At 36.0% G+C, this 24,451-nt stretch overlaps 2 protein-coding genes and 3 non-coding genes across 5 annotated transcripts; all 5 read right to left on the bottom strand.

Annotated features, from left to right (window-relative positions):
* Nucleotides 1-6,267: 6,267 nt before the first annotated feature.
* LOC106637437 (uncharacterized) lies at nt 6,268-7,806 on the bottom strand. The gene is made up of 2 exons (XM_014350221.2): nt 7,731-7,806; nt 6,268-6,896 (listed from the first exon to the last, which is right to left on the bottom strand). Exons 1-2 carry the CDS (start codon nt 7,743-7,745, stop codon nt 6,606-6,608), a joined length of 306 nt encoding a protein of 101 aa, XP_014205707.2. The 5' UTR covers nt 7,746-7,806; the 3' UTR covers nt 6,268-6,605.
* A 3,194-nt stretch (nt 7,807-11,000) lies between these two features.
* LOC106637435 (tRNA N(3)-cytidine methyltransferase METTL6) lies at nt 11,001-13,595 on the bottom strand. Its single transcript, XM_014350218.2, has 10 exons — nt 13,523-13,595; nt 13,045-13,443; nt 12,807-12,952; nt 12,588-12,731; nt 12,326-12,490; nt 12,056-12,131; nt 11,773-11,841; nt 11,530-11,586; nt 11,271-11,347; nt 11,001-11,086 (listed from the first exon to the last, which is right to left on the bottom strand). The coding sequence occupies exons 2-5, from the start codon at nt 13,414-13,416 to the stop codon at nt 12,334-12,336; spliced, it is 819 nt and encodes a 272-aa protein (XP_014205704.2). The 5' UTR covers nt 13,417-13,443; nt 13,523-13,595; the 3' UTR covers nt 11,001-11,086; nt 11,271-11,347; nt 11,530-11,586; nt 11,773-11,841; nt 12,056-12,131; nt 12,326-12,333.
* On the bottom strand, nt 11,653-11,740 carry LOC111642933 (small nucleolar RNA snR60/Z15/Z230/Z193/J17). Its single transcript, XR_002759616.1, has one exon. It is a non-coding gene; the product is annotated as a small nucleolar RNA snR60/Z15/Z230/Z193/J17 (small nucleolar RNA).
* On the bottom strand, nt 11,903-11,988 carry LOC111642932 (small nucleolar RNA snR60/Z15/Z230/Z193/J17). Its single transcript, XR_002759615.2, has one exon. It is a non-coding gene; the product is annotated as a small nucleolar RNA snR60/Z15/Z230/Z193/J17 (small nucleolar RNA).
* On the bottom strand, nt 12,195-12,281 carry LOC111642934 (small nucleolar RNA snR60/Z15/Z230/Z193/J17). The gene has a single exon (XR_002759617.2). It is a non-coding gene; the product is annotated as a small nucleolar RNA snR60/Z15/Z230/Z193/J17 (small nucleolar RNA).
* Nucleotides 13,596-24,451: the final 10,856 nt, after the last annotated feature.

The raw sequence follows: 24,451 nt of genomic DNA, 5'->3' as shown, positions 1-24,451 counted from the left end.
TAACGTAATCGTGCAAAAAATTTCACCTCATCTGTTCTGCAATATAAAAATATCCATAAGATAATTTTTTTTTCAATCTGTAACAGCAAGGTACAAGAATTAAAAAAACTGTTAAAACTCATAAAGTTATGTGGTATTTGAATTTCCCAAATCTTAAGTCACAGTAACAGTATCCACATACATCCAGCTTGACGAGCACCGGGGTATGCACGCGTTTGCACACCATAACCATAAGTTTCAATTACCACAAAGCAGAATGACTACAACAATGACAGTGTGTTGTTCTAGTCATGCACAGGGCATTCCTGTCCAGGTCGCGACGGGCGTGTACATCTTGCTTGTGTGCAGTGAAAGTTTTCACGTCCCCATAGCAGCTCTTCGGCTCTTTTCTGTCTCTGCGGGTGGAGATTCCTCGTTTGGAGAATACAGAGTAAGAGAGTGTAGCTGCGTCCGACAAGTGTACACTCCATATGTGTACGAACAAAAAACCGCTTTCATTGTGCAACGCCGTATACGCTCTCCCTCCTGAGATTACGCGCTGCATGTTTGGTATTGAATTGAGATGGCTGATTTTGCGAAAGAAAGTGTAAGTGCAGACAGAACGGATTTTTTTTGGAATTTCTTTTTGCCGATACCACAGTTTACGTGTGAGATATAATTGTTGCGTGCAGAGCCGCAAGTAATGCAAGATGACTGGTGTACAGGTATTAAAAGGGAGTGCCTCTCTTCAAAGTGTCATTATTTACAAGTTGTGAGTGGATGCATACTTACATAAATTTTCAATAAAAACAAGTATTGATTTAATTCAAATACTTGAAATTAAGGTATTGGTAATTGGGTGGAGCAACGAGGACAAAAATAGAAACTCTAATGAGGGCTAACTTAAATACATATTTCTGATTTGTTAAAGACAGCTAGCTGTACAGTACAGAAAAGACTTGAAGAAAGACAAAAAAATAAAAATTTTGAATACGCTTATTGATAAGAGAAATTGTCAGCGAGCAAAGAGCTCATGGCACGTTCACCATGTCGTTTGGTGGTCGGTTTTTTTTTTTTTTTTTTTGGTTTTTTTAATCAATCCCTCGTAAATGCATGTCAATCGTTAGCCTTTTATTAATCGAGCCTATCCGGGTAGTAATTACTTGAATGAGTCGAAAAACTTGATTACGTACATATACACTATGTGACTAACTCAGATCTCCATTATACTACGTTCAAAGTTTGTTTTACATTGAAAACAGACATGATTTAAGTATTGAAACGAGTGTGGCAGCGTGAGCTGACTGGAGTGTTATCCTTAGTCTAAAATGATACATGATTATATAATTATTATATCGACAAAGGTGCAAAGGTTTTAGAGATATTTTACAATTAGTTGTTAAAGTTTTATAGTGATTTTTATTTGGAAAACGTTTGTAAAATCATAAAAAAATACAAACATTTCAAGTAATATGGAGATTATCATCCACACAACGGCAGTCATATTGGCATGTTCTTATTTACTGCTGGTTGAATCAGCTGAAACATTCGAAATCAAACAGCTTTAATGTTGCAACGAAACTCATACGACTCATTCGTTCATAGTACATAGATAATAGATAGTAGTTCTTTTCAGGTAACAAAGAATAAACTATTTTGATGTTTTGCAATGAGTAAAATTTTTTAAGCTACGTTTTTTTTGTAGAAAAGATAGTATTTTTAAACATGTTCGGTTTAACAGTAACATAGAAATTAAATTAAAAATAATCCTAACTATCCTTTTTTATACATAAAATATTTAGCACAAATATAGCCAAAATAAAGTTTTTTAAATTTATAAGTCTAATTAGAGTTACACTTGAAACAATTCTTGAACCACACATTTATTGACTTGATCTACGGTCTTTATGTAGCAATTTTTTAATTTTTCTCAATTATATCAATGATAGATTGACTTGGGTTGAATTAATCCTATTATTAAATGCTAATAGTATAAAAAATATTAATTTGATTTAATTTATGTGCAAATAACTTATTAAGAGTATTCTTTTTGGGTATGGACAGGGATGAAAAACCCATATACTTACGTTTGTTTTGGTCATTCTGGTTATTTTGATCTCTTAAGTAGTCTCGTAATGTTTTGTAAGCACATGGTTTATGGCAGCTGCAAGCAAATTTTCGACAGCAATGGCACCACGAGATACCTAAAATCATTTAAAAATTATCACTATTGAAAAGTAAAAATACGATTTTAAATGTATCACTTTAATTATTTTCAACCATCCTATCGTATTTCTTTCAAAGATATACGTGACTTCATGAGGTACATTTAATACTTTTGAAATTTTCTGTTTAACGTAATATATATTATCGTTTTTCATGTATTTGATATGTATTTGTGCTTTATGACGTCGAGGTTGGAACTGATAATCTTGATGTTTATTGAAATACAGTCAATAGTATATTATGTACCTAGGCCAGAGAGAGTAAACTAATCATTGCTCGTGTGACTGGTTGTTGACTACAAATTTTTTTGTCAAATTAGATGTGTAGAGAAATCGTTTTCTAAAGCATACCAAAGTTTAATTATTTTTTACAAAAATCTCTACGTTTCGTGTTTTAAAGATACTTCAATGTGTATGCTTATAAAATACTGTATGATAAGCAAATGATTTATGTATACGAGACAAACATTTTCTATTAAATATAGTATAACAACAACCTCCGTAATATATACAGGAATATTTTATGTAAAAAAAGGGGGGGGGGTAAGATATAGTTTATAGTCTGACTGAACAAGAAATTAGAAAAAATGCTAGATTGGTGTAATAAGAAAATATGCACCTTTATCAAACAATGACCGAACAACATCACAAGTATATTTTATCCAAAGATGTAGCATGTGTTTATGTGTGTATTGCTGTGTGTGTGTGTGTGTGTGTGTGTGTGTGTGTGTATGACGTGGTATAAATAAATGTTAGTTAGACAGAAATAAGGTTTTATGTAGTAGATAATAAGTAACCGTAAAACAACTATCGTTTCTTATAGTACAAAAAATAATTTTTAAAACTGTGTATTACCTAAATTTTTAAAAAGCAAAACAGTAAGTTTGTCTCGATTCTTGCAAATCTAAATACTTTAATAATTTCGACTGATAAACTTTCTATTTATTGTAAAGAAAATCTTACTAATTATGCAGTAATTTTTTTTTTATTCGGCAAAAAAATAAAATTCAGGAACACATGGATGCCACATATTTTTACTGTACACATCAGACGAAAAAATGTGCGTCTTTACTAACCTACGGTTGAAACGACTTCAAGTTATGGGTGATAAAAATACATAAAAATATTATCATCACCTGTACATTTGGAATGGCGTCCAGACATTTCAACTTTCATTGAATAAATTCTTCTTTCTTTTGAAATATGTTACTTGGTCTACTCACATGAAACTTTGTGCCACACTGCAAGTGTTTCGTTAATTAAGGTAGAAAATCCGTGAACCGAGTTAATCAAGCGAGTAAAGTGCGTCATTTACCGTATCCTGACAGTCTTACAGATTATGGCCGGATGATTTTGTAACGGGAAAAATATTAATCAATAAACTGATTTTCATGTAATGCCATCACACCATAATTTGAAAGGGCCAAAATAAAGTACGAATTTCTAAGATTTGTAAAGTATTTTTTACAAAAATAGTTTGATTTGTTACGTATTTCTTCAAAGCCGTTATTGTTATAGCCCATTTAGCCTAAGTAAAAAAAGGCACTTTAAACTTAAATATTTCAAAAACAAAAGCTAGTAATTAATATTTCTGGCCACTAAAAGTGTATTCTATCACTGCTCTCTCTCTCTCTCTTTCAAAAGTACAACGCAAAAAAATTTTTTTTTCGATAATACTTCACTACCATTGGCATAACTTGTAAAAATTTTCCAATCAAATTCTGTGAATCATTTCTTATTATTTTTATGTAGTATACTGCTTTTTAACTTATTTTCGTCACCATAACAACTGCCAAACTTAGTTATTAAAATTAAATATTCCACATACAAAAAATTGTAGAAAACATGTATGCACAAGGTTATACCGTTTGAATGATTATTGGAAGTTTGATCATTTGAAAAAATAAAAATAAAAATTGTTAAAATACAAAACAATAAATATCATATACGTTCACCATGATAGTTATATTTGGGTTTACTTTGGTAGATACATTGGGGAACCCTTAAATAGCTAAAAATAGCGAGTGAATCAATGATCATTTTTGAAAGGTAAACTAACTTATTATATTGGAATCTGAAAAAAGTGTCTGGGTGGATAATTTTTTTGATAGTCAATTCGATTAACAATAAAAACATAAATATTCTAACTCTTAAAAGCGTATATGCAAGTTTTTATAAAACAGTAAGTTTTGGTATTATAAAATGTGTTATATTATTATTTTTTTTTTTTTTTAACAGTTCACCATTGCTCGAAGGCTCAGATACGGCTTTTTTGACACAACATAGTTTTGAAGTGAACATTGTTGAAATATTGATTGCTACATGTTAGAACATGTTTCTAAAAAACTATTTGTGTTGTAATTACTTTTTCTAGTTATTTAAAGTACAATTAAAAGTTTTTATTGTTAATCAAACAAAATCCTATAGTAAAATCTTAATAAGTACACAAAAACTTTCACACAGTGAATAAATAAAATCGTTGGAATTAAATTTTTTTTTAATCCAGTAAAACTTTGTTGTCGATGTTTATAAAAAGAAAATCAGTTGGCTTTGGTTTTTCTTCAACGTTACGTACACTATTCGAATATTTTATAAATAAATAAGCGTTAGAGAAGGCCCCTAATTTTAATTTACTTTTGTAATACATAAAAGCAGTCCATTAAGAAATTTTTTTTTAAATGTGTCTAGTAAATCCATCTAAAATAGTATCAGCTCAATTATTACAAAACAAATTAATACGATTCTATCAACCTTTGATTCCTTACGGATCTTAAAATTTTAATGTAGCATCCGTTACGAACATCACCAAATTCCACTATCCACGAATTAACCATTGTAGAAGGTGTAACTAGTTTTTTATTCAAATTAGGGGTGGAAGTTAAGAAAATAATATTTCCTATCAAAACATTGTAAAAGAAGTTTTGACCGTTGAGCATTTATAAAGTAATAATTTGTTTTAAAGTTGAAAAGACGTATATTTATCTAAAGAAACGTTTCTAATGTTTAACGTTAGCGTGATGCCATACATGGCATGATGCAATAAATCTTCAAACTTAATAACAATGAATAGTTAATAAGTAAAATTTTTTTTTATGTTTAGACTAAGTTTACTACATGTTCCACAATGAAGACAAAGAATTTTTTTCATCGTCACACAATTAGTAATATCATACCTCCAAATGAACTGCACACGTATTCGCACTTAAAAACGCATTAAGTTTTTCTTTTCACTCATTCGAAAAGTATTTGGACCAAAAAAAATAGGTAATTCGTATTTCATAGAATTCCTCACAGTAATAAGACGTTGCCTTAATTATGTGGTAAAAGTTATAAACTCTTTTCAGATCTAACTATAACACTCTATTATTCCTCCTGTACTTTATTCAGTAAATATCAAGGAAAAGTAAGACTGATGCTTTTCATTCAAACAAATTATTCTCAAGATTTTTGCAACTGAATATAAGAATACAAATTAAAAGTTATTTTGCCCAAGTTTTAATTAACGCCTTATGAACGGCACTCCCAAGATATAATATTGGAGGTTTCGCGGCACAAGCACTTTACTGACTCGGAAATAATATTAAAATATTGATTACACTCATTTTAAATGCTATTGATGTATGAAAGTAGTAGTAAGGTGGAAAGCCCAAATAGATTTTAATAATATTGACACACGTTTTAGTGTTGAGAATAATGCTCGAAAACGCTGTGTTTCACTAAAAAACAACGAATTTGACCAAAAAACTTAGAGTTCTTTGAAATAACAGTATTTTTTAATAGTTTTTGATTGAACTGTTAATCATCCATTAGAAAAGTGGTATAAAGTTATTCTACTAGAAAAAAGGCTCGACAATTGTTTGAAACATTAAAAACTGGTATTTATCTGAAGACACAAACGGAAATGATGAAATGATAAAAAAATCTTTAAAAAAAAGTCGCATCGAAAAAAATTGTTTAAACGCATTTTTACGGTATAAAAAACGATTATTACTACTAGAAGAACGAGGATTGAATAAAATTTAACCACAAACGAGTTTTGAGTTTTATATATGCAATGATATATGTATGTATATATTTCGTAGTAATACTTAATTGTCAATACATATACTAAAAACGTAACAATGTAACATATTTATATAGTGTACAAAGAGTGCCTGGCACGGCTGGTCGCAAACAAGTTTCGCATCGCAATTTCCACGGATTCCAAAATTGAAAACTGTTTGCAGTGTATAATTATACTGTTAACACTGTTTAATGGCCCAAAAATGTAGTACCAGAATGGCACGCAAGAATCGTCGAGCTCGCCCATGTATGCGCAACACGAATTATTTATGGTAAAAAAATGTCAACGCCAGCAACGACTCCCACGGCCCTCAGAATTTGCAATTGTCGTAGGCTGATCTAACCAATGACGAGGGATCCGTAGTATCCGGGGTAGTAGGAGCGGTAAGCCGCGGTGTAAGCGACGGGAGAGCTGTAGGCAACCGGGTAGCTGTAGGCGGAGGTGTATGCCGGGTAGCTGTAGGCCGCGGCGTACGGGGCAGCGTAGGCTCCGGTGTAGAGGAGGCCGCGCTTGTTCCTTGCCTCGCCGCTGGTGGATGAGGATTCCGCTTCGGCCTCTGGCTTCGGTTCAGCAGCGGCTGGCAGCTTGGCGGCGTAGGCCGTGGCGATGAGGGCCAAAAGCAGGATTGCCTGTGAACGCGTTAACATATTTTTACGTCGAGCAGAAAAAACAAAAAACAAAGAACAAACAGACAAGTCGCTTAATTTACACGTACGATGTATTCGACTATTCTCGGACGTGAAAATTGTTTGTTGGCTTACAACGATTTTATCGGAAAATGAGGATAATGAAGACTTGAATTACAACGCAGTATTTGTAACTTTTGCTCTGTTAATAAATCTACCACACCCTTTGCAAAAAATATGAGGCTATTAGTATTGTCTAATATTACCATAAAGAGTATACATAAATTATTCCGTTAAACAATTGGGAGTTTTTAATTTTTTTAGTTATAAAAATTGTATTAATGCAAAGAAAAATCTTGGATTGTTGAATTATATGGAGTCTAGAAAGAACTGCATCGTATACTCGTGACACCATTTTCACGTTACGCGTTTCGCATATGTTATCCATTTGGTAAGAGGATTGTGATTTCATGCGAACCATTTAATAAAAAAAAAAAAAGAGTTCATTTGACAATTCGTACTCGAATTTTGTATAAAAAAACAATTTTCCAACACCTCGGTTCCAACATACATATTTCGATAGTAAAAAAAAAAAAGTGATACCAATCAATGAAAAGCAGTGACTTGAAGAAAAAAAAGTTGATACTGCTCACGATAAAGTATTGAAATTTAATTTTACATCAATAAACGCCATCAAACAGTATTCACATAAACCATGAATTGAAAAAAATGTACCATTATCGAGTTAATCAAACAACAAAATATTTTTCTTAAAAACGTACGTAATTAAATAATATCGAACGTTATCGAGCAGCAACGAATAGATAATATACTCACAGCGAAGCACTTCATGTCGTAGGTTGTGGGTTTGCTGGTGGTTCACCGGTCAGGTGTAAGCGAAGATGCTCGAGAGCCGAATGATGCCTGGACAGAAAAATCGCGCCCCTTATATACCTCCTGAAAATCGCGGACTGCACGCGTTATCCTCAGCTCACGAGGACGCATCTCACCGGTCAAGGGGATTGTGCCAGCAGAGAGTGAGAGAGGGGTTGCCATTGTTGGGCGCTAGTGTTGTCCATCGAGGTGCTCATGGATCTCGCGTCCGAGGCTACGTTGCTGATTTTCATGCTGGGAAAGAGACACCTTACACGTTATTATTATCATTCTATATTGTGCGCAAAAGCACGTGTCGTAGGTGCACAGGTACACGGAGGGCCTTGGCGTCCGGCCAAAGCTTTTGCCATCGGAGCAGAGAACTCGCCGACACGGCGCTGATGGATATTACGTCGCGAGGAGCCGCGTAATGCCCCCCCCCCCGGAGTTTCTGGACGGGGGGGTACATATGGTATGCGCGTGTAATACAACAGCGACGAGCCGAAAGCATAATGAGGTGTACGCGTCTGAGTTCCAGGGTGTATATATGTCTATATTATGGTCGTGTGTATATCTATCGTACGGGTTACGCGTGTCTCTTCGGTGTGTACACGCTGACTTTTTGGCCACAGGTGGTACGAGGCCGAGGTTGCTGAATACGGGATGGGTCCAATGATTGACGTATTTGGCGCTCCGGTGCTTGTAATTGATGCGTCGCGGTGCGTTCTAATCAACGTGACTCTTTGATACCCCTCGCTTATTGTTCCCTTGATTTGGATAATGAGCGATTTTTCTACCTATCTGGGGTTGGGCATATTTCGGAGGATATTATCTGTCGATTATTAGGGGCGTTAATTTTTTAACGAGAAAATTTAAATTTCAAACTGAGGTTCAATGTGTAGTTTGCTTGTGATGGGTTCCTATTGTTTACTATGGTATGTTTCATAAACACCTAACCATCTGTTGATTTTCAATAAAATCGAGAATTACAATATTGTATTTGATTCCTTTTATAAACGATTGGGAATTAGTGACGTATTTCTATTGTTAACGAGTGCATTGTCCGGTAACAATCATTTTTCTTCTGATGGAAATATAAAGTAGAATCGACGTAATACGAGGTGCTCATCTGCTGCTCTGTATAGGTGCAATCATAAAAATAAAAAATTTATTCGATGATTTGGAAAGTTTCATAGCGCTAATCAATTAATCAGCTGGACATATATTTAATATATATTGATGATAAAAGTTTTACCCATGAAATAATTTTAAGTGCAACAGTTACATGTATAATTTTAAATGATAGGATAACAATATTAACGAAAATGATCAGAACAAAAAAGTAAGATCTATAACTTGAGTATTGAAAATTGTACCTGTAAATTTAATGTAAAATAGTTAGATCATGCAAAACGAGTTTTAAGCCGTTTTGAAACGATTTTTACAATTTACAGCATTAAGATGGCACTATAGAGAAAAACTTACTGCACAAAAAAGTTTTATTATAATGAGCTACATTACTTCTGTATTTAACACATTATTGTAAAGTTGAAGTTTATTTTATTCGCGTACAGAAAACGATTTTTTCGCTGTTGGCAAATCTATTTGCATTACAGAGAATCTGTACTGCATGAAAGACTAAAATTTAGTGAAAAAAAGTTAAATTTTTCAAGGTTCATGGTATATTGTCTTTGAATAATAGGTGAACAATATATGTGTTAAAACTTAGGGACAACAAACCCGATTGTGCTCAAATTTAATTTTGAGCTTCATTTTCATACCACAACCTTACAGTTTTGATTCGCCAATAATTTATTTCGTTTATTTTAAAAGAAACTTTAAGTTACAATTTAGCACAGCATATTTGAAAACGTTTAAAATTTTTCGTAGGTTTTTGTTCCAACAGTAATTTTTTTTGTTTAAATTCTGATGAATAATTTGCAGCATGCAGTGAGTGAACTTGCGTAATACATATATAGCACCTTAACTCGCGTTGTAAATGCTATACACGCGTAAGAAATTTTACTCGCTCCGGTTATTTCTTATTTACCTTTGAGCTAAAATTACAATTAATATAAAAACAAATATCACTCCACGGATTTTAAGTGAACAAACAGTTTATTTAATTACTTTACGCCCAGAAAAAGAGTCGTTTTTTTAACGATGGAATCTAATAGGAATCTAAAACTATTTTTTTAATTATTGCACAAAAAATCATGTCCTTGAATTTTTTTTTCTTTTTTCGTAATCTTTCTCACCAACTACGCTGTGGGTCAGAAAAAAAAAATTAATTAAAATCTTACCAATCGAAGAAATAATAAACAAGAGAATAATTCCTCATACAATTCACATTTTCAGTATTCTTTTTGATTTCGTTTTCAGTATTCAAAACAAAAAAGATCAATTAAAAATTTCACTCAATACGTGCACTGTTTATACTAGACATATTTACGTTCCAAAAAAGCCAACGCAACTGTGGCACAAACCTACAAGAACCACGCCCATCGGGTGCTCAAGTTCGTACTTGAAACTCTAGTAAAGTTATTTACTTTTTTCTCATACAATCATTATCTCAATATTCTCGAGAAAATTGATATAGAATCGGTTTTTTCATTACAGTGATTTTGTATACTACTTTAGAAGAATAGGGCACATCGTATGCATATACATAGAGGAGCAAACAGTGACATCGATAAGTTTATACTCGAAACACTAAATTAAGTAATTCCACCCTTGAATAATAAATAAAAGTATTTAATGACTCCATGAATTCTTAACGAATCTGTACTATCCGTGTAGCATTCCATTGAAAATTGGCAAGGGCATTTCCAATAACGGCGCACATTTGGGAGTAAAAATAAGTACTTGAGTCGGTTTCGAATGAGAATCACACGTAGTACACATGGAGAAGCTCCGATACCATTGAGGAAGGGATGGTACTATATTGCGGAGATTCCCCTTTGATTGAAAAATTCAACCAAAGCAATCGCGATAACCAAAGTAATTACTATTAAATGTTGTTCAAAGATCGAGTGAAATATGCAAAAGGGAGAAATTTTGATTACCATGAGTACTGTTTTTTTTTTTTAAATATTGATTCTCTTTTACTTTCATCTCGAAGTATAATTGCTTGTTACTACATTTATATAAAGAATGAATGAGCTAGGTATCAGGGTTATTGGGGGTAAGAAATAATTGTAAGATGGTTTTTGTAAGTAAAAATAGTTTTTATTAATTCATATTGTTTCACAAAAACATGAACTGATAATATTTTCTTGTTGCTCTGGATACGTGAATCAATTTCCAACATGATCTGCATCCTGAAAAAAAAAGAGATCAAGGTTTTTTTTTTGAAGATCAAGTGAAGCAAGATTTGATTGATAATCTTTTACGAGTCAGATAGAGCTAATATTGTGTCATTCATGAAAGATTATATGGTTTTCATTAAATCATCATACCGTTAAAAAAATTGTTGTTTTTTTTACATAAACTTGGATTGCTTACCATGGCTGATTTCCAAAATTTTGTTGAGTTTCGAGGGATTTCATCACACCTTGTACTTAGAAAGCATTGGAATGATACTAAAAAAAAAAAACAAAAATGTTACTTGCTTGACTAATATTTCGTTTAATATAATTAACGAATTTTTTTTTTGTTCAGTGGTAGTGACGAAATATTGTGTGCATCATTGACAGTTATCAAACACAGACCTCATCATTTGGTACTTAACGAAAGTAAAAATAAGTAAAAAATTTCAACTTACATTGAGTTTGTATCGCTGCACTACAAAAGCCACCAAGAGCAATCTTTTATGCCGCTTCTGAAATAATAAATATAATCGTGAAATAAACTGAAACTTTTTCTACAGGTAATCTAACATGTGATTAAGAAATCAGATAGGAGCGAAAGACATAATATGCTATGTCATCAATTTCATTTCAGTTGAACTATGAAATCATCACGAACAAATTTCTAATGTACAAATGCAAAAAAATGTAATACTAACCAAATACAACGGATCCACTGATAAGAATATGAATTGCTGTATTCAATCGTGTACTCTCACATAAGGCTCCTGAAATAATGAACATTCATTAACCATGTATTAATTTTGGAGGAGTAAATTCTGAATTTTAATGGTTTTTCAGCTAGGAGCGAAAGACATATTTAGTATGTCATCAATTTATTTTCAGTTGAACTATGAAGTCATCATTGAAACATTGAGTTGTATAAAATGGCGGGTAACTACAGATAATTAGAATGAATTTTTTTGTTCAAGTAACACTTACAGATTTTTACGATTCACTCCTATGGGTTACATCAATGGGGTTTAAAATTTTTCTGCTCAGGCTGTCTACAGGAACCCTGAAATATATTACAAAGTATAAATGACAGTCTACTTCAGATTAAAATTAATATTTTTTTTTTGATTTTTATTCAGATAGGAGCGAAAGACATTAAAAGTATGTCATCAAATAAATTACAGTTGAACTATGGGCTCATCACTTGCAATAAGGCCATGAAAGATTAGTGAAAGTGTTGAACATGTGAAGACTTACCACACTCATCAAGTTTTGGTGAACTTTGCTTGTACAAAAATTCTAGGTACATCAATTCCTTCTTTCAAATTCACAGTACGTCTTTGGATGTAGGAACAATCAACAGTACGAAAGCCAATTGATTCAAATAAACTTTGTATCTCTTCTGTAGTAAAGTAGTAGCTTCTAAAAATTAACATGACACTTTCGTTAAACTTATAATAATGCAAAAGCGAGATGTTAAGCAATATAACATGGTAAAATAATTTATCTATTGTCTCACCTTGTGCCATCTTGACGCATGTAGAAATTTTCAGAAATTTTGTGTCCTGGCTTAAATCTCAACTGAGCCATGTCATACCTTCCATAATCGCGAAATAAAACTATTCCGTTCATACCAGTAACTTGCCAAATATTACTAATAACCCTACAAATAAAACTCAGAATTAGTATAGGCATACAGATACACACGACTTAGATGCTATTAGAATCCTATACTTACTTATGAAACTTCTTTGGGTGTATGGTAGATAACACAAACACCAAAGTAGTAACATCCACGAGGCAATCTACATCTCTAAAGCAATTTTCATCGGTCACATCGCACTGGAAAGCCTTCACCTTGTTTGGATCGTACAATTTGTTACTCTGGACAAAAAAAAGAACACCCTTTACACGAGTTCAAAGAATCAACAATTGGCATTTTAATGATCGAAATTTAACAGTAACCAAATATATACCTTGACAAAGTCGATGGCCCTGGGTGAGAGGTCACAGGCGTAGATTTGTTCAAAAGCAGCGTCGTCCTCTAGCAACGGGTACATCAAATTTCCAACGCCACATCCAACCTCTAGCAAACGGCGTGGCTTTTTCGAGTCGTCACCCGACCTCAAGAGCTCCTCGAACTCCCTGGTGGTCCAGTGCCTGTCCTTGAAGAACCTGACCTCGTTGCGCTTGTAAAACAAGTCCCAGTGCTTCTGTGCGTTTTTCTCGAGCTGCATCGCTCGGAATTCCGAAATGAGGCGCGTGTCCTGGGCCCGCATGCGAGCTACCTCGTCGGCCGAAAGCTGTTGCTTCGCCACGTGGCCCACGAACGCCGCGGACTCTTCCATTCTTGAGGATCCAACCACGGTATTTTGCTGTGGATAAAATTAGTTGTTTTACTCACGAAAAAGACTTACAAATAATTTTAAGCGTGTAGCAAGTGGACAAGCTAACCTCTTTTGTCCTCGTGGTGAATGCACGCTGCAGCAGACGCGGGAATGCGGCATGACCTTTCTTACGCGGAGTTGTGTGATCGAAAGAAAGCAGAAGCAACGAAAACGGAGCAGACTGCAGTGGGGAGCGGCGCAAGGAGGGGGGGAAGTGTCAATGTTGCCACATTTATTAAATTTTGTCTGCATGCGTACGTTGCCAAATGAAAGGGGACTTGAAGTGGGCGCGAAAATTTAAACATTTTTAAAGGGTACAATTCAAATAATCTCATCATTTCGATAACTAAAAAAAACTTTTGGGGAGATTTCGATTTCCGTGGTGCCGTGATCTGAGTGTGGTTTCTTGTATATTTTGATCCCAGGAATACAGGAAAAATAATTAAAAAATTCCTTCTTACCTCCTTTTCGAGATATCGAACACGAAAGTCGAAAAAATCGTATTTTGTAAAAATGCGATATTATGGTTATTACTTACTAATTTGATAGTAAAAAATATGATAAAAATATTTAATAAATTTCTACTGGTGTACTTTTTGATTTTACTTCATTTTAAATGTGCACTTCTTCTTTAAAAGTGTTCCATTTAAGTAAAACATGACAAACATAATAAAAATTAAAAAACAAATACTTGCTGCAATCATCCATTGTTTTTACAAAATCAAAGCAGGACCATCATTTCATTGATTCATCCCTGATCCATAGACAAAACGCGACATGAAAAATGTAAATGGACGATATGATGTACAATTTCTTTGATTAGTCACAAAAACACTGTAACAGTGAATCTTGGATTGGACAACTTTGATCAAAAGTCCAAGAATTAATTTTTAAAATGAGAAAAGTTTCGCGAAGGCCCGAATAAAAAGAGCAAGGAGGGAACAATTTGAAACTTTTACTCGAAGGAATTTCGCAACATCGAAACGTATGATTAACAAGTTTTAATTGGCGAAACACAGTAAAACGATCGAGGAGTCGGTGGAAAAATTTTTTCAATCACGAATTAAATCTTCGATTGAATTGAAATAAGCTTGAGCTACCCGACACTTGGAACGTCAGTCAAACGAATTTGCACAGCTGATGACGGATGGCATTTGGTACAAGCAAAAAATAAATAAATGAAAATTCTGACGCATGCACTCCATTATTGCCCCTCGCTACAATACTACGCGTATATTATTTATGAGACGTAGCATCAATATAAATACAATGCATGTGCTCCTCAAAGTGAATTTCTGAACAAATACAATGCACCCAATATGCGCAGCATCGGCAACGTGCTCTCGTATACTTATATATTTCCTGCACGCGATGATAAATCGACAGCGTTTATTTGTGTATGTATATTATACATTTGACGTTTTGCTGTTGTGGCTATTTATGCGATTTCGATTGATTCTCAGAGCACGTCGCGTAGTGTTTGCTCATATATGTATATATTGGTATAGGTATATTATACCGATATGCGTGTATGTGGATCGGTGTTTGCACGCAATCGAGCGCGCGAGCCAAAAAAGGAGAGCTGGCCGTGTGTACGCGTGACTGAAATTTCTTTTGACAATCCCATTGGAAACTAAACAGGGTGAGGAAATTTCGAGTTCGGCACTTTGAAAGTAAATAGTTGTGTGTGTGTGTGTGTGTGTGACCTGGGCACGGTTTTCCGAGGCTGGAAAGGCAGTTTTTCGAGCGATCGATACAGGAACGCATTTGCGCTAAATTTATGGTTCACTTGCTTCGTGCCCGTTATCATGTGCAATAATGTTCGGTGCTGATGCATTTGAAAATAAAAAAAAAATAAAAAAATATCATTCTATACGTTTGAATACATGAATGTTCTCTTAAAACCTTTAATTTTAATTTTCACACAGATGTTTTTAATCCAGCAGCATCTTTTTGTCGAGGACGCCGTTTGACTTGTGAATCTCTTTGATCATAACAAATTTCTGAATGACGCATGGAGATTTAAAAAAAAAATAAAGGTTACATGCGTTTAATTGATATTTTGCACCTTAGGTTTACACATCAGCTAAACAGCATGACTAAATTTTTCAACGACCAGTCTCCTTTTGTAGCTCCCCGTGGGAACTGGAGGACAATGGGCGCATCTGCCAAACGTGCCTCTAGTCAGTTGCTGAAACCGCTGAGTTATTAAAAATTTTCCTACCATGGACTTTTTTACCTTTGCACTTTTACCGTCACCAAGACGAGGGGTGTAAAGTGACGGCCTGCAGGGATCCTCGCGCCCTTAGGGAAGAATAGTAGTTTAAAAGTGGATGTATCTCTACTTAATTGCACTTAACAAAAAATTTTTTCTACGTGTAATCTTATAACAAGGAATCGCTAACAAGGCTGCAGGTATTTTTTGTCAGTTATAACACATCAACTATTATGGTTTCCAAGGGTACATTCATAATTAGCATCCAAAAAGCCTTTGAATGAGATGTTATTTTGAAACAAATATGCATATATATCGATAGACATCAATATCTGTAGGATCTGTAATGAAAATTAATTTTTTTTTTCCGACCATACTACTATACTTCATCATACTTTTTTATTTCAGTAAAAGTGAAAAAATAACAATTTTCTCTCATAAGCCTTGGGAGGAGCAAATAAGTATGAAGCTTCGTTGCAGCCAAGTGTGAAAACACTGAACATCTAGTCCAGCGATTCGTCCTTGTAATCATTACAGCTAACGAGAAAATGTCTGTTCCGCCACTTCCGTCTTTTGTCACCGAAAGTACGTAGGTATATACACACGCGAGCAATAACACCCGTACACGCAAGCTTTTGTGACTAAGCAATTTCCTTGTTTAAAAAGAGCTTTCGCAAGCCTTGCCTTGCATTCCGTGAACTCGCATAAAAAGCACAGTCGGCAGAACTATAAGAACAAAAAAAATACAGGAAGCAGATGGTTTGCTTCAACTGCTATACGTATATAAGCTAATTTTCGAGCCAATTATATACACCAGCCAAGGCCTTAAGCCAGTATCATTTAAAAATATGCATGGAAACAAGGAGTATCTTTCGGCGAAAAACAATTGTCTAACTGATTCGTGCCGAGGGCAGATGTACATTTGCAAATGGATTATTAGAGATCAGAGGAGCAGTGCAACGCGATCATGCGCCTTGTAATATGCTGTGCACTTTACTCCAATGCATGAAATTGCATGTACGGGATTACGATGTACGATATATAGGTAATATTATGTACATATCACCGTACATATATTATATGAGGGTGGTGTGTATTTTGTACGTTGCAGCTGATATAACTAAGCTGCTTAACTGGCCCAGTGTGATTCACGGGTCTCCACCACTGAATTCGGACTATTTTACACGAGATCTCGTAGGGTAATAAAGAAGGCTTGGCAAGTTAAAAACTAAGCATTTTTACTAGTTTGCTTGATTTAATTTGATTTTTTAGAAGTGCTGATTACGTTGTATATTGCGACTTGCATAACTTACGTTGTTGACACTACTTTTACCAATCGTTGACACTTCAATTGTACCACATTTTAGTCAGTGAATTTTATACCAGCCAAGTAACGTATTATTTTTATTAAAAACTTTAAATTTAATAGTTTATTATACTTTAATTTTCAACGCATTGTTTAAAATAGTTGTTGCCAGTTAATCGAATGAAATTATTCCCTCTTGGGAGTCTTGGGAGGGTTACACAATTTTAATAGATAATCTTTCTTGGGTTTAGAAGTACAGTCAAGAGTACATATTTTCTTGTGAATACGTTAAATTTAAGAATAAAATATGTTTTACCAAATATAAAAACTTTGTACACACATATGACGAAGACAATGTTTTGAAACCATAGCGGTTCTAATAATTACTATCCAAGACACGAAATGCAGATCCTCTGATTTTATTGTAAGCTATTTAGAGAACAACTTGAACATTTTGGAGATTTCACAATGTTCGATTAACTTCTGAATGCAAAAAAAAAAATCTTTATTATCCTTATGATGGGACTAAAACACTATAAAAGGGATATCAAGCGTTTTCCACAAAGTAGACGCGTACTTTCACCTCCAATTTCTCCTCTTTACGCCTGATCATTTACTCTTATATATATATTTGAAAAATCACAAAACTTATTGAATCACCAAAAAACGCGACCGCAGAAAGAAAATTGTTTCAAGCAACCATACAGCGCATGAAACGTATCGGTTACAAGCCGCAATAGCGCGTAGGGTCTCATCCTATATGTGTTGGAGCTACGTCGGATATGGTCATGGATAGATAACGGTACGCCGATCATTTCGATCGGATCCTCCATGCCCACGAAGTACCAAAGACTCTGGCTCAGTATCCCAGTGAGTCGAGCTCCTCTTCCAACTCGGAGTAAAGAGACCAGCTCGCGGTGTATAGGCTGTGGGCCAAACACCCAAGTCGCTCGGAAACCAGGAGAGGAAGCCAAGACATCCCATCGCCGTGGACCGCGCATGGGAGGAGGCGCGAGAGAGACGGCCTGTATCACCGAGCGCACCTTTACACGCGCACTTGGCAAAACATACTTACTTTGCTCGCGACCGAGTGGGCACGTTATATTATATACACGGAGAAGGTGTACAGCACCAATATACATACATACACGAAGGAGCGCTTCGCGATCTGTACGCGCGCGGAGCAAGAGAGTATAGTGGTGGTACCGGGCGCATTCCTCGCGCTGGAATTCCGCTTTCAGTCGTTCGTGTGTATCGCGGCGCGCGAGACGAGTCACTATAGTGTGTATGTGTATATACTTACGTTCCTCCTAAAGATCGCGTGTGCTCGCGTTACAATCAAAAGGGATACTCCGTGGGTGGTGTGCACCTTTTTTTGTTGAATTCACCATCGTCCTTTTGTTCGTGTGGCACCGATGGTCAATCTCTGCTAACAATCGGACCTCTGCGACGTTGACTCACCGGAGGAGCGCAAGCGATGGTCAGCCGCGGTCCATGTCCCTCGAGATAGGACTCGGTCCAGCCACCTTTAGCCCCCCTCAAGCTCTTCTCATCGCGGGGTAAGTGTCCCTTACGTCGTTGTTGTTTGGCGTCTACATCAGGTTTGTGGGTTGGTTCGAACCTCCCGCCCTTTTGTAGGGGCGAGTGTTTAGATCGGCGTGTCTTTCGGCGTGTCTTTCGGCGTCATTGGTTGCTCGTGGGCTTGCGCACCCCGAAGCCGCACTCGTCGGAGTAAGTACAGGGGTTCGTTGTATACATGTATGACGTGGGCTTTGCGGTAGCGAACGGAATGTATAATTATGCGATTGGCCGAAAATTTCGTTTTTGGCATTTACTGCGCACGGACACGTAACGCGACGTTGCCAGTCAAGTGGTAATTATGAAATGGTGTATACGGAATTTTGTAACAAGTTATTTCGCAATGTTTTCAAAGTTATTTTATTTTCAAACCAGTCCTTTGCCGGGAGCGACATTTATTTTTGTTGCGTACGAGGCTTTTTTGTACCTAAAACAAGTGCTTTAGCTTTGACTGATTGGTGAATGTAATGTGGTAAGAAATGGGGCGACGCAAAGGTCTATACTGGAAAGAACTGCGTTTGGACCTTTTTGTAGCTTTAACTGGATGTTTTTATTTTATCTTTTAAAATGATTATCGAGTGGATGCTCGAATTCATTGCGATATGTGAAACAAATTTTAAATCTAATGTGAAGGTGAGCTGAGTATGTCTCGTGGTGTATGTATACGTAATGGAGTCTTTCGACTAAATTAAGTATTATTATGATGCAAACAGTTTGGACAAAAAACCAGTTCTTTTGCAATAATTTTTTCATGTAAATTTCACTCGTCCGCGTTAAAACGTAGAGTTGTAGATGTTATTAACAACAAAAGCCAAGATCTTGAAAACAGCGAAAAAACGTTATATTGTGTATAACAAAAATTAATTAAAATCCTACAATAAAGTGTTAAGTAAAAATCTTGTAGAGCTCATTAAAACGACATTTTTTTCGTTTAGTAAATTTTGTCTCGAAAGTGCCTTCTAAACGATTTAATCGGCAAAAATGGTTAAAAAACGGCAAAGAAATGTGTTACAGCTTGTACATCGTATTTTTGGAGAAAATGTTTAATAGAAAAGTTGTAGATCTTCTAAAAATACATTTTTTTGTATTTATCAATTTTCATCTAATGGGGTTTTTGCCATACACTTACTAACGAAAAACATTTCAAAATGGCTAAAAAAGCGTTTTGTAGCACGTAAGTTTGTTACTTTAAACTAAAAGTTAGCATATCAATATTGAAACTCGGTCGGATATAGAAACCAAAAGAATAATATCCAAATTAAATCCTGTTATTTACATAAAACTTTTCGGACGTGCCTCGCATGCATAAGACGTACTGTTTTGCATAAATTTCATGGCTTATTTTTCGTTCTAGTCATCTTTTCACATTATTTTAGTGATGTACGAAAAACATTGGCTCTTGCAGCGCTGTTTGGTCTTGCATTTGATACCGGATCCACAAAGGGAAATCTGCACCTGATAGTAAAAATCTCAAAGTACTCATTACTACTCTTGCGCTCTCGCGTCCGTTTTTTACGGTCCATTGAAACAATATCTTTGGAACAGTGAAAAAACTTTCTCGGACACTGAGATCCAACCCGAGTTTTCCACTCGTTAAAATGCATCGGACGTAAGATTACCGATCAGCATCTCCCAAAGCGGTGCTGACTTCCGTCCAAAGGGAACAGAAAAAAATGGCACCTAAAGGCCCTTTGACCACAACGTTCCGAGACACGGCTCGCAAGCTCGATCAAACGAAGCGTTCCACAAAACTTTGTATACTTTGATTATCCATCAAAAGTATATACTGGACGGACCGGCATCTGCCGCACTCGCATGTACATTTGTAAAAGTAAAAGTTGCCCAGGAAGGCGAGCTACCTTTCACCGATCGATCGATCTCACGGGGTATAATGCCGCGTATGGAACAGAAGATTGATTTCACCAGCCGCGTCTATAAATATGCATCGGAATCGGGTATACCGTCCACCGCTAAAAAGTAACAGCAGGTGCGAGATGTGACTGGGAGCGAAACAGATTCCAGAGTCACTCGTCGAGAGTCGGGAGGTATTAACGTTTGCCTCGCGAACCTGTTTTGCATATACATATACTTAGCTGTACACCTGCTCCGCGCAGATTAACGAGACGTTGGTAGAAAAATAACCGGGGGTACGACGTAGTCGTCGCAATGAGCTCCAGAGAAGAAGATCCTTCTTTCACCGCGTCTACGCTTTAACAAACTTTCATCGGCTAAAGTGCATATATATATACTCATAGGTACTCGGAGTATTTACGCTCCGCTCGAAAAGCCCGGCACTTTGTATACGTATACACGCGTTGCATTAAATGTACTGTATATACACGTATACGTACATACGTACACGTGCAGCACAGCGAAGGCAAAGAGAAAGCCGAGGCGGCGCGTTTTAAAACGGAGTTGCGATTTTGAATCCGGTGAAAATAATAATGCGCCGCTCGTCCGCGGCTACCCGTGCGTATATATACGTGTGTATACAGGGAGGTGCACGTATATAAGCACGGTTGGATGAAATGAGCAATCTGCCAGCTAAAGGCAATGCTGTTTGTTATTGGTGTAGCGATGTTGCGAAGGGAATTATTTCCGGGATGGCGAGGAAGCGATAGTTAATTTACTCTTTGGTCGTCGAACCGTGAGCTCCTTTTTTTCTCTTTGGGTTGTAGTGTATATGTGTAAGTGGTATTTATGTTTGTACTTGGGGTGGAGAGCCAAAGCGCGAGTATGTCATTAAAACGGGTCGACGATGATACTGATATCGCGTGACAAGGGGTACTACACATTATTGAATGGTCCTCTCATTCGACTGTTCTTTGTGATTGGCTGTTTGCGATTCGATTGTTGTTTACCCCTTTTATTTTTGGGCTTCGATGATTTTCGGTGTTATTGGATTTCGTCCTTTCCCCCACATAGTACATACTCACTCCTGTGCAATTGGTACTGAGCACTATGCTCATTTCATTACGCTTTAATTTTTTTTGGGTCGTTAACCCGACGATTTTCTAAAGATCGATTAGATCAGTTTTTTTCTTTTTTTTTTTTTTTTTCAACGTGGTTATAACATGAAATTTTCGTTTTATTATTTCATCACCATACAATATATTACGTGCATGTAGAAACGAAAATAAATGTTACGTCATTTTTGACCCGAACAAAATAACGTTGTTGTGCGTTAATGCTTGTGAACTGAATGATGAAGATGAAATTATTTAATGTCAAAACATTTTTTTGCAACGCAAAAGAACTCTCGTTACATTCTAATATTATTTTCAAACTAATTTTGATGTACTATTGATCCATCAATCCGTACTACATTTGAATTCTCGCCAAAGAAGTCATGGGCCGCGGCATTAAGTAGAAACAGACGAGTAAGGTAAGACAAACGTAGAGACATTGAAGTGGTCAGACCTGACATTCACTCAAAATTTTTAAATGTCAACAGAAAGAAAAAAATTTGGTGTGATACTATGAAATTATGTCAAACATCTGTCAAAAAAAAAAAGTTTGTATCTAATCATAAATAAAAACGTATATAATAAACGCTTGAAGACAGGCCTTACATCCATACGCAGAGTGAAATTACACAAAAAGGCCACTCCCACTACAACCTCGGCGACTATATAATATACACTCATTATTGACGTGTAGAACATTGTGGCTTACAGCATGAAGCAATTAATAGACAAATGGAAAATTTCTCATTGCATACACAGAAACCAAGCTAGTCCGAGTGATGTATGCTTTGCGAAAACGACGCATAGGCCGGTGCACGGTGCTTACGTAAAGGCATTTGGAAAAGTTACTTCAGCCATCGAATAACGTGAAATCAGAAACTATATATATATGATAAAAAAAAAAAAAAAAAAAAAAAAAAAGAAGAAAGAAATCGCGTTTGCACTCTAATTAGTGCAACATAATTGTGTTTTCTCGTGCGATCGAAACACTCGGCTGCGTTTGGTACTTTCTAATCTCGTTTATTAACTTATTTTGTATTTCAAGGATCGGACGATCGTTTTCGCCGTTTGCACGTGATGGGCGTTTTTGAAATCGCACTCATTCGATGGACAATTTATCGCGAAGAGGATCTCGTCGGGAGAAAATTAAAAAGGGTAAATAACCTGGTTAATGAACCGCCGATGGACGTTACCATCCAATAACTCGATGAAGACTATACCTATACCTGCACAAATCGATTTACGAGGAATAAAATATCGTAAAGAACATTTTTGTCGTCTACTTCCTCGTGCTTATAATTAGAGCGTAAACAGTTTGTAAAAAAAGTAAAAAGAACCGAGCTTTCCCCTTTTGATTAAAGTAAATGAGAATTTTAATAGTTTCTTGAGATGAATAGCAACTTGATACAAGTACCGAGTCTCGACATTAAAGTCACAGGCCCCCCAAAGATGTGCTTTAATTGAGATGTTGATTTAATTTCGTCATGCTGCATTTAAATGAATTAAAAAAAAAAAAAAAAAAAAAAAAAGTTGTATGAACGTCTTTGTTCAAGTTTTGTTTATAAATATGGTATAAAGACACGAACGGCATTTTGTAGTATCGTATATAATTAAGCCTTTGCACAAGTGCAAGGAGTGTATACTCATAGTATACTTGGATATCGTCAACTGAACGAAAAAAGGCCAAGTGCAAAAATAAACATTTATCATCTTCTGAAAAGATTTGTCACACAATATTATACCTTTTGTTAGATCATTTTTACTGATTCGAATTTTCATTGCTTCCGGGTTTACGAAACAAAGTCAGCAGTAAGCCATGGATTTTAATTCTTCACGATTTAATCGTGTTATTTCAACAATACGCAGCATATTGATAAAATACAACGTTGATTGCCGATTAGCCCTGCATATCGATGATCTTCAAAGGCTAAACCGGCACTAGAAGCCGTTGGTGTTCCTACGCCGTTTTGTTGACAGAAAAATTTATACAAATTCACGTTGAAAGCACGACACAAAAGCTCGAGTGCAAGTGCAATAAGAGAGAGTTATAGATATAGAGAGAAAATAGGTATAATTGTACCACATATGATGTATAGGCACAGAGTCGAGCGTGCAATTCATCTTTGGCTTAGGGACTCGCGTCGAGGAAGCGTCCAATAACAGTCGTCGTTTCTCCACTCCTATCTTCCCTTTTATCTCTCTCTCTCTCTCTCTCTCAGCAAGGACAAACTGATCGACGAGAGGAGCCGGCATGGATGTAGACGCGAAGAAAGCGAGAGCCCGGAAACCCGTTGATTGATCCCCGCGTTGTTACGCTCCGCTTGTGGCAATAATCGGAGCTCGGAAGAAGGAAACTCTCGATGGTTGGTATACGTAGCCCAGAGGAGGTGGAGGGGGCGCCTTGGCGACGACAGCGGGGACAAAGGCTGCGTTTTTGGGGCTGGCCCCGTGCCCGACCTATACGTTTCCGTATAACGACGTTACAGCTTGTCGCTCGGATCTTCCTCTTTTCGCTTGCAGCTGTACACACATATATATACACGTGTCGATGATTCCGCGGACAATGCTGATGTGGCTGTCTTAGCGCCAATGAGGGGTTTTTGTTGGTTCCTGTATACCTACTACGAGGAACCTTTCATGGAACGTCGATGCGGTATCTTGATGAGGATTGGCTTACGTTGGATATACTTGTTTTGTTTCTTCTTCTCGACAATTGCATCGAGTCGGCTTTGCATCACTGGCGGTGTTTTGGATATCCATGTTGGGTCATCTGGCAATGGAAAACCATAATTTATTTGAATAAACTACGGCACGCATGAGGAGTAGGTATGATGAATTTCTCGTATTTTCTCATTTCATATTGAGTCAACGAGTTACATGCCTCATTCTCTTCCTGCCTTTGGCGGGAGTTTGAAGAATTTTAATATGTTA

This window comes from Copidosoma floridanum, unplaced genomic scaffold (assembly GCF_036245765.1).
Source record: "Copidosoma floridanum isolate Cflo_tuat_1 unplaced genomic scaffold, Cflo_Japanese_pri ptg000006l, whole genome shotgun sequence".
Lineage (NCBI taxonomy): Eukaryota > Metazoa > Arthropoda > Insecta > Hymenoptera > Encyrtidae > Copidosoma > Copidosoma floridanum.
The sequence above is the reverse complement of the archived record's forward strand: the minus strand, read 5'-3'. Positions and strand labels throughout refer to the sequence as shown.

Bases quoted from the DNA above. Each gene is read 5' to 3' on its own strand.
- LOC106637435 (XM_014350218.2), bottom strand. From the start codon at position 13,416: ATGGAAGAGTCCGCGGCGTTCGTGGGCCACGTGGCGAAGCAACAGCTT. The intron at 12,953-13,044 runs GTATATATTTGG...TTTTTTGTCCAG, and splicing joins GGGCCATCGACTTTGTCAAG to AGTAACAAATTGTACGATCC. The intron at 12,491-12,587 runs GTGAGACAATAG...GTTAATTTTTAG, and splicing joins ATGCGTCAAGATGGCACAAG to AAGCTACTACTTTACTACAG.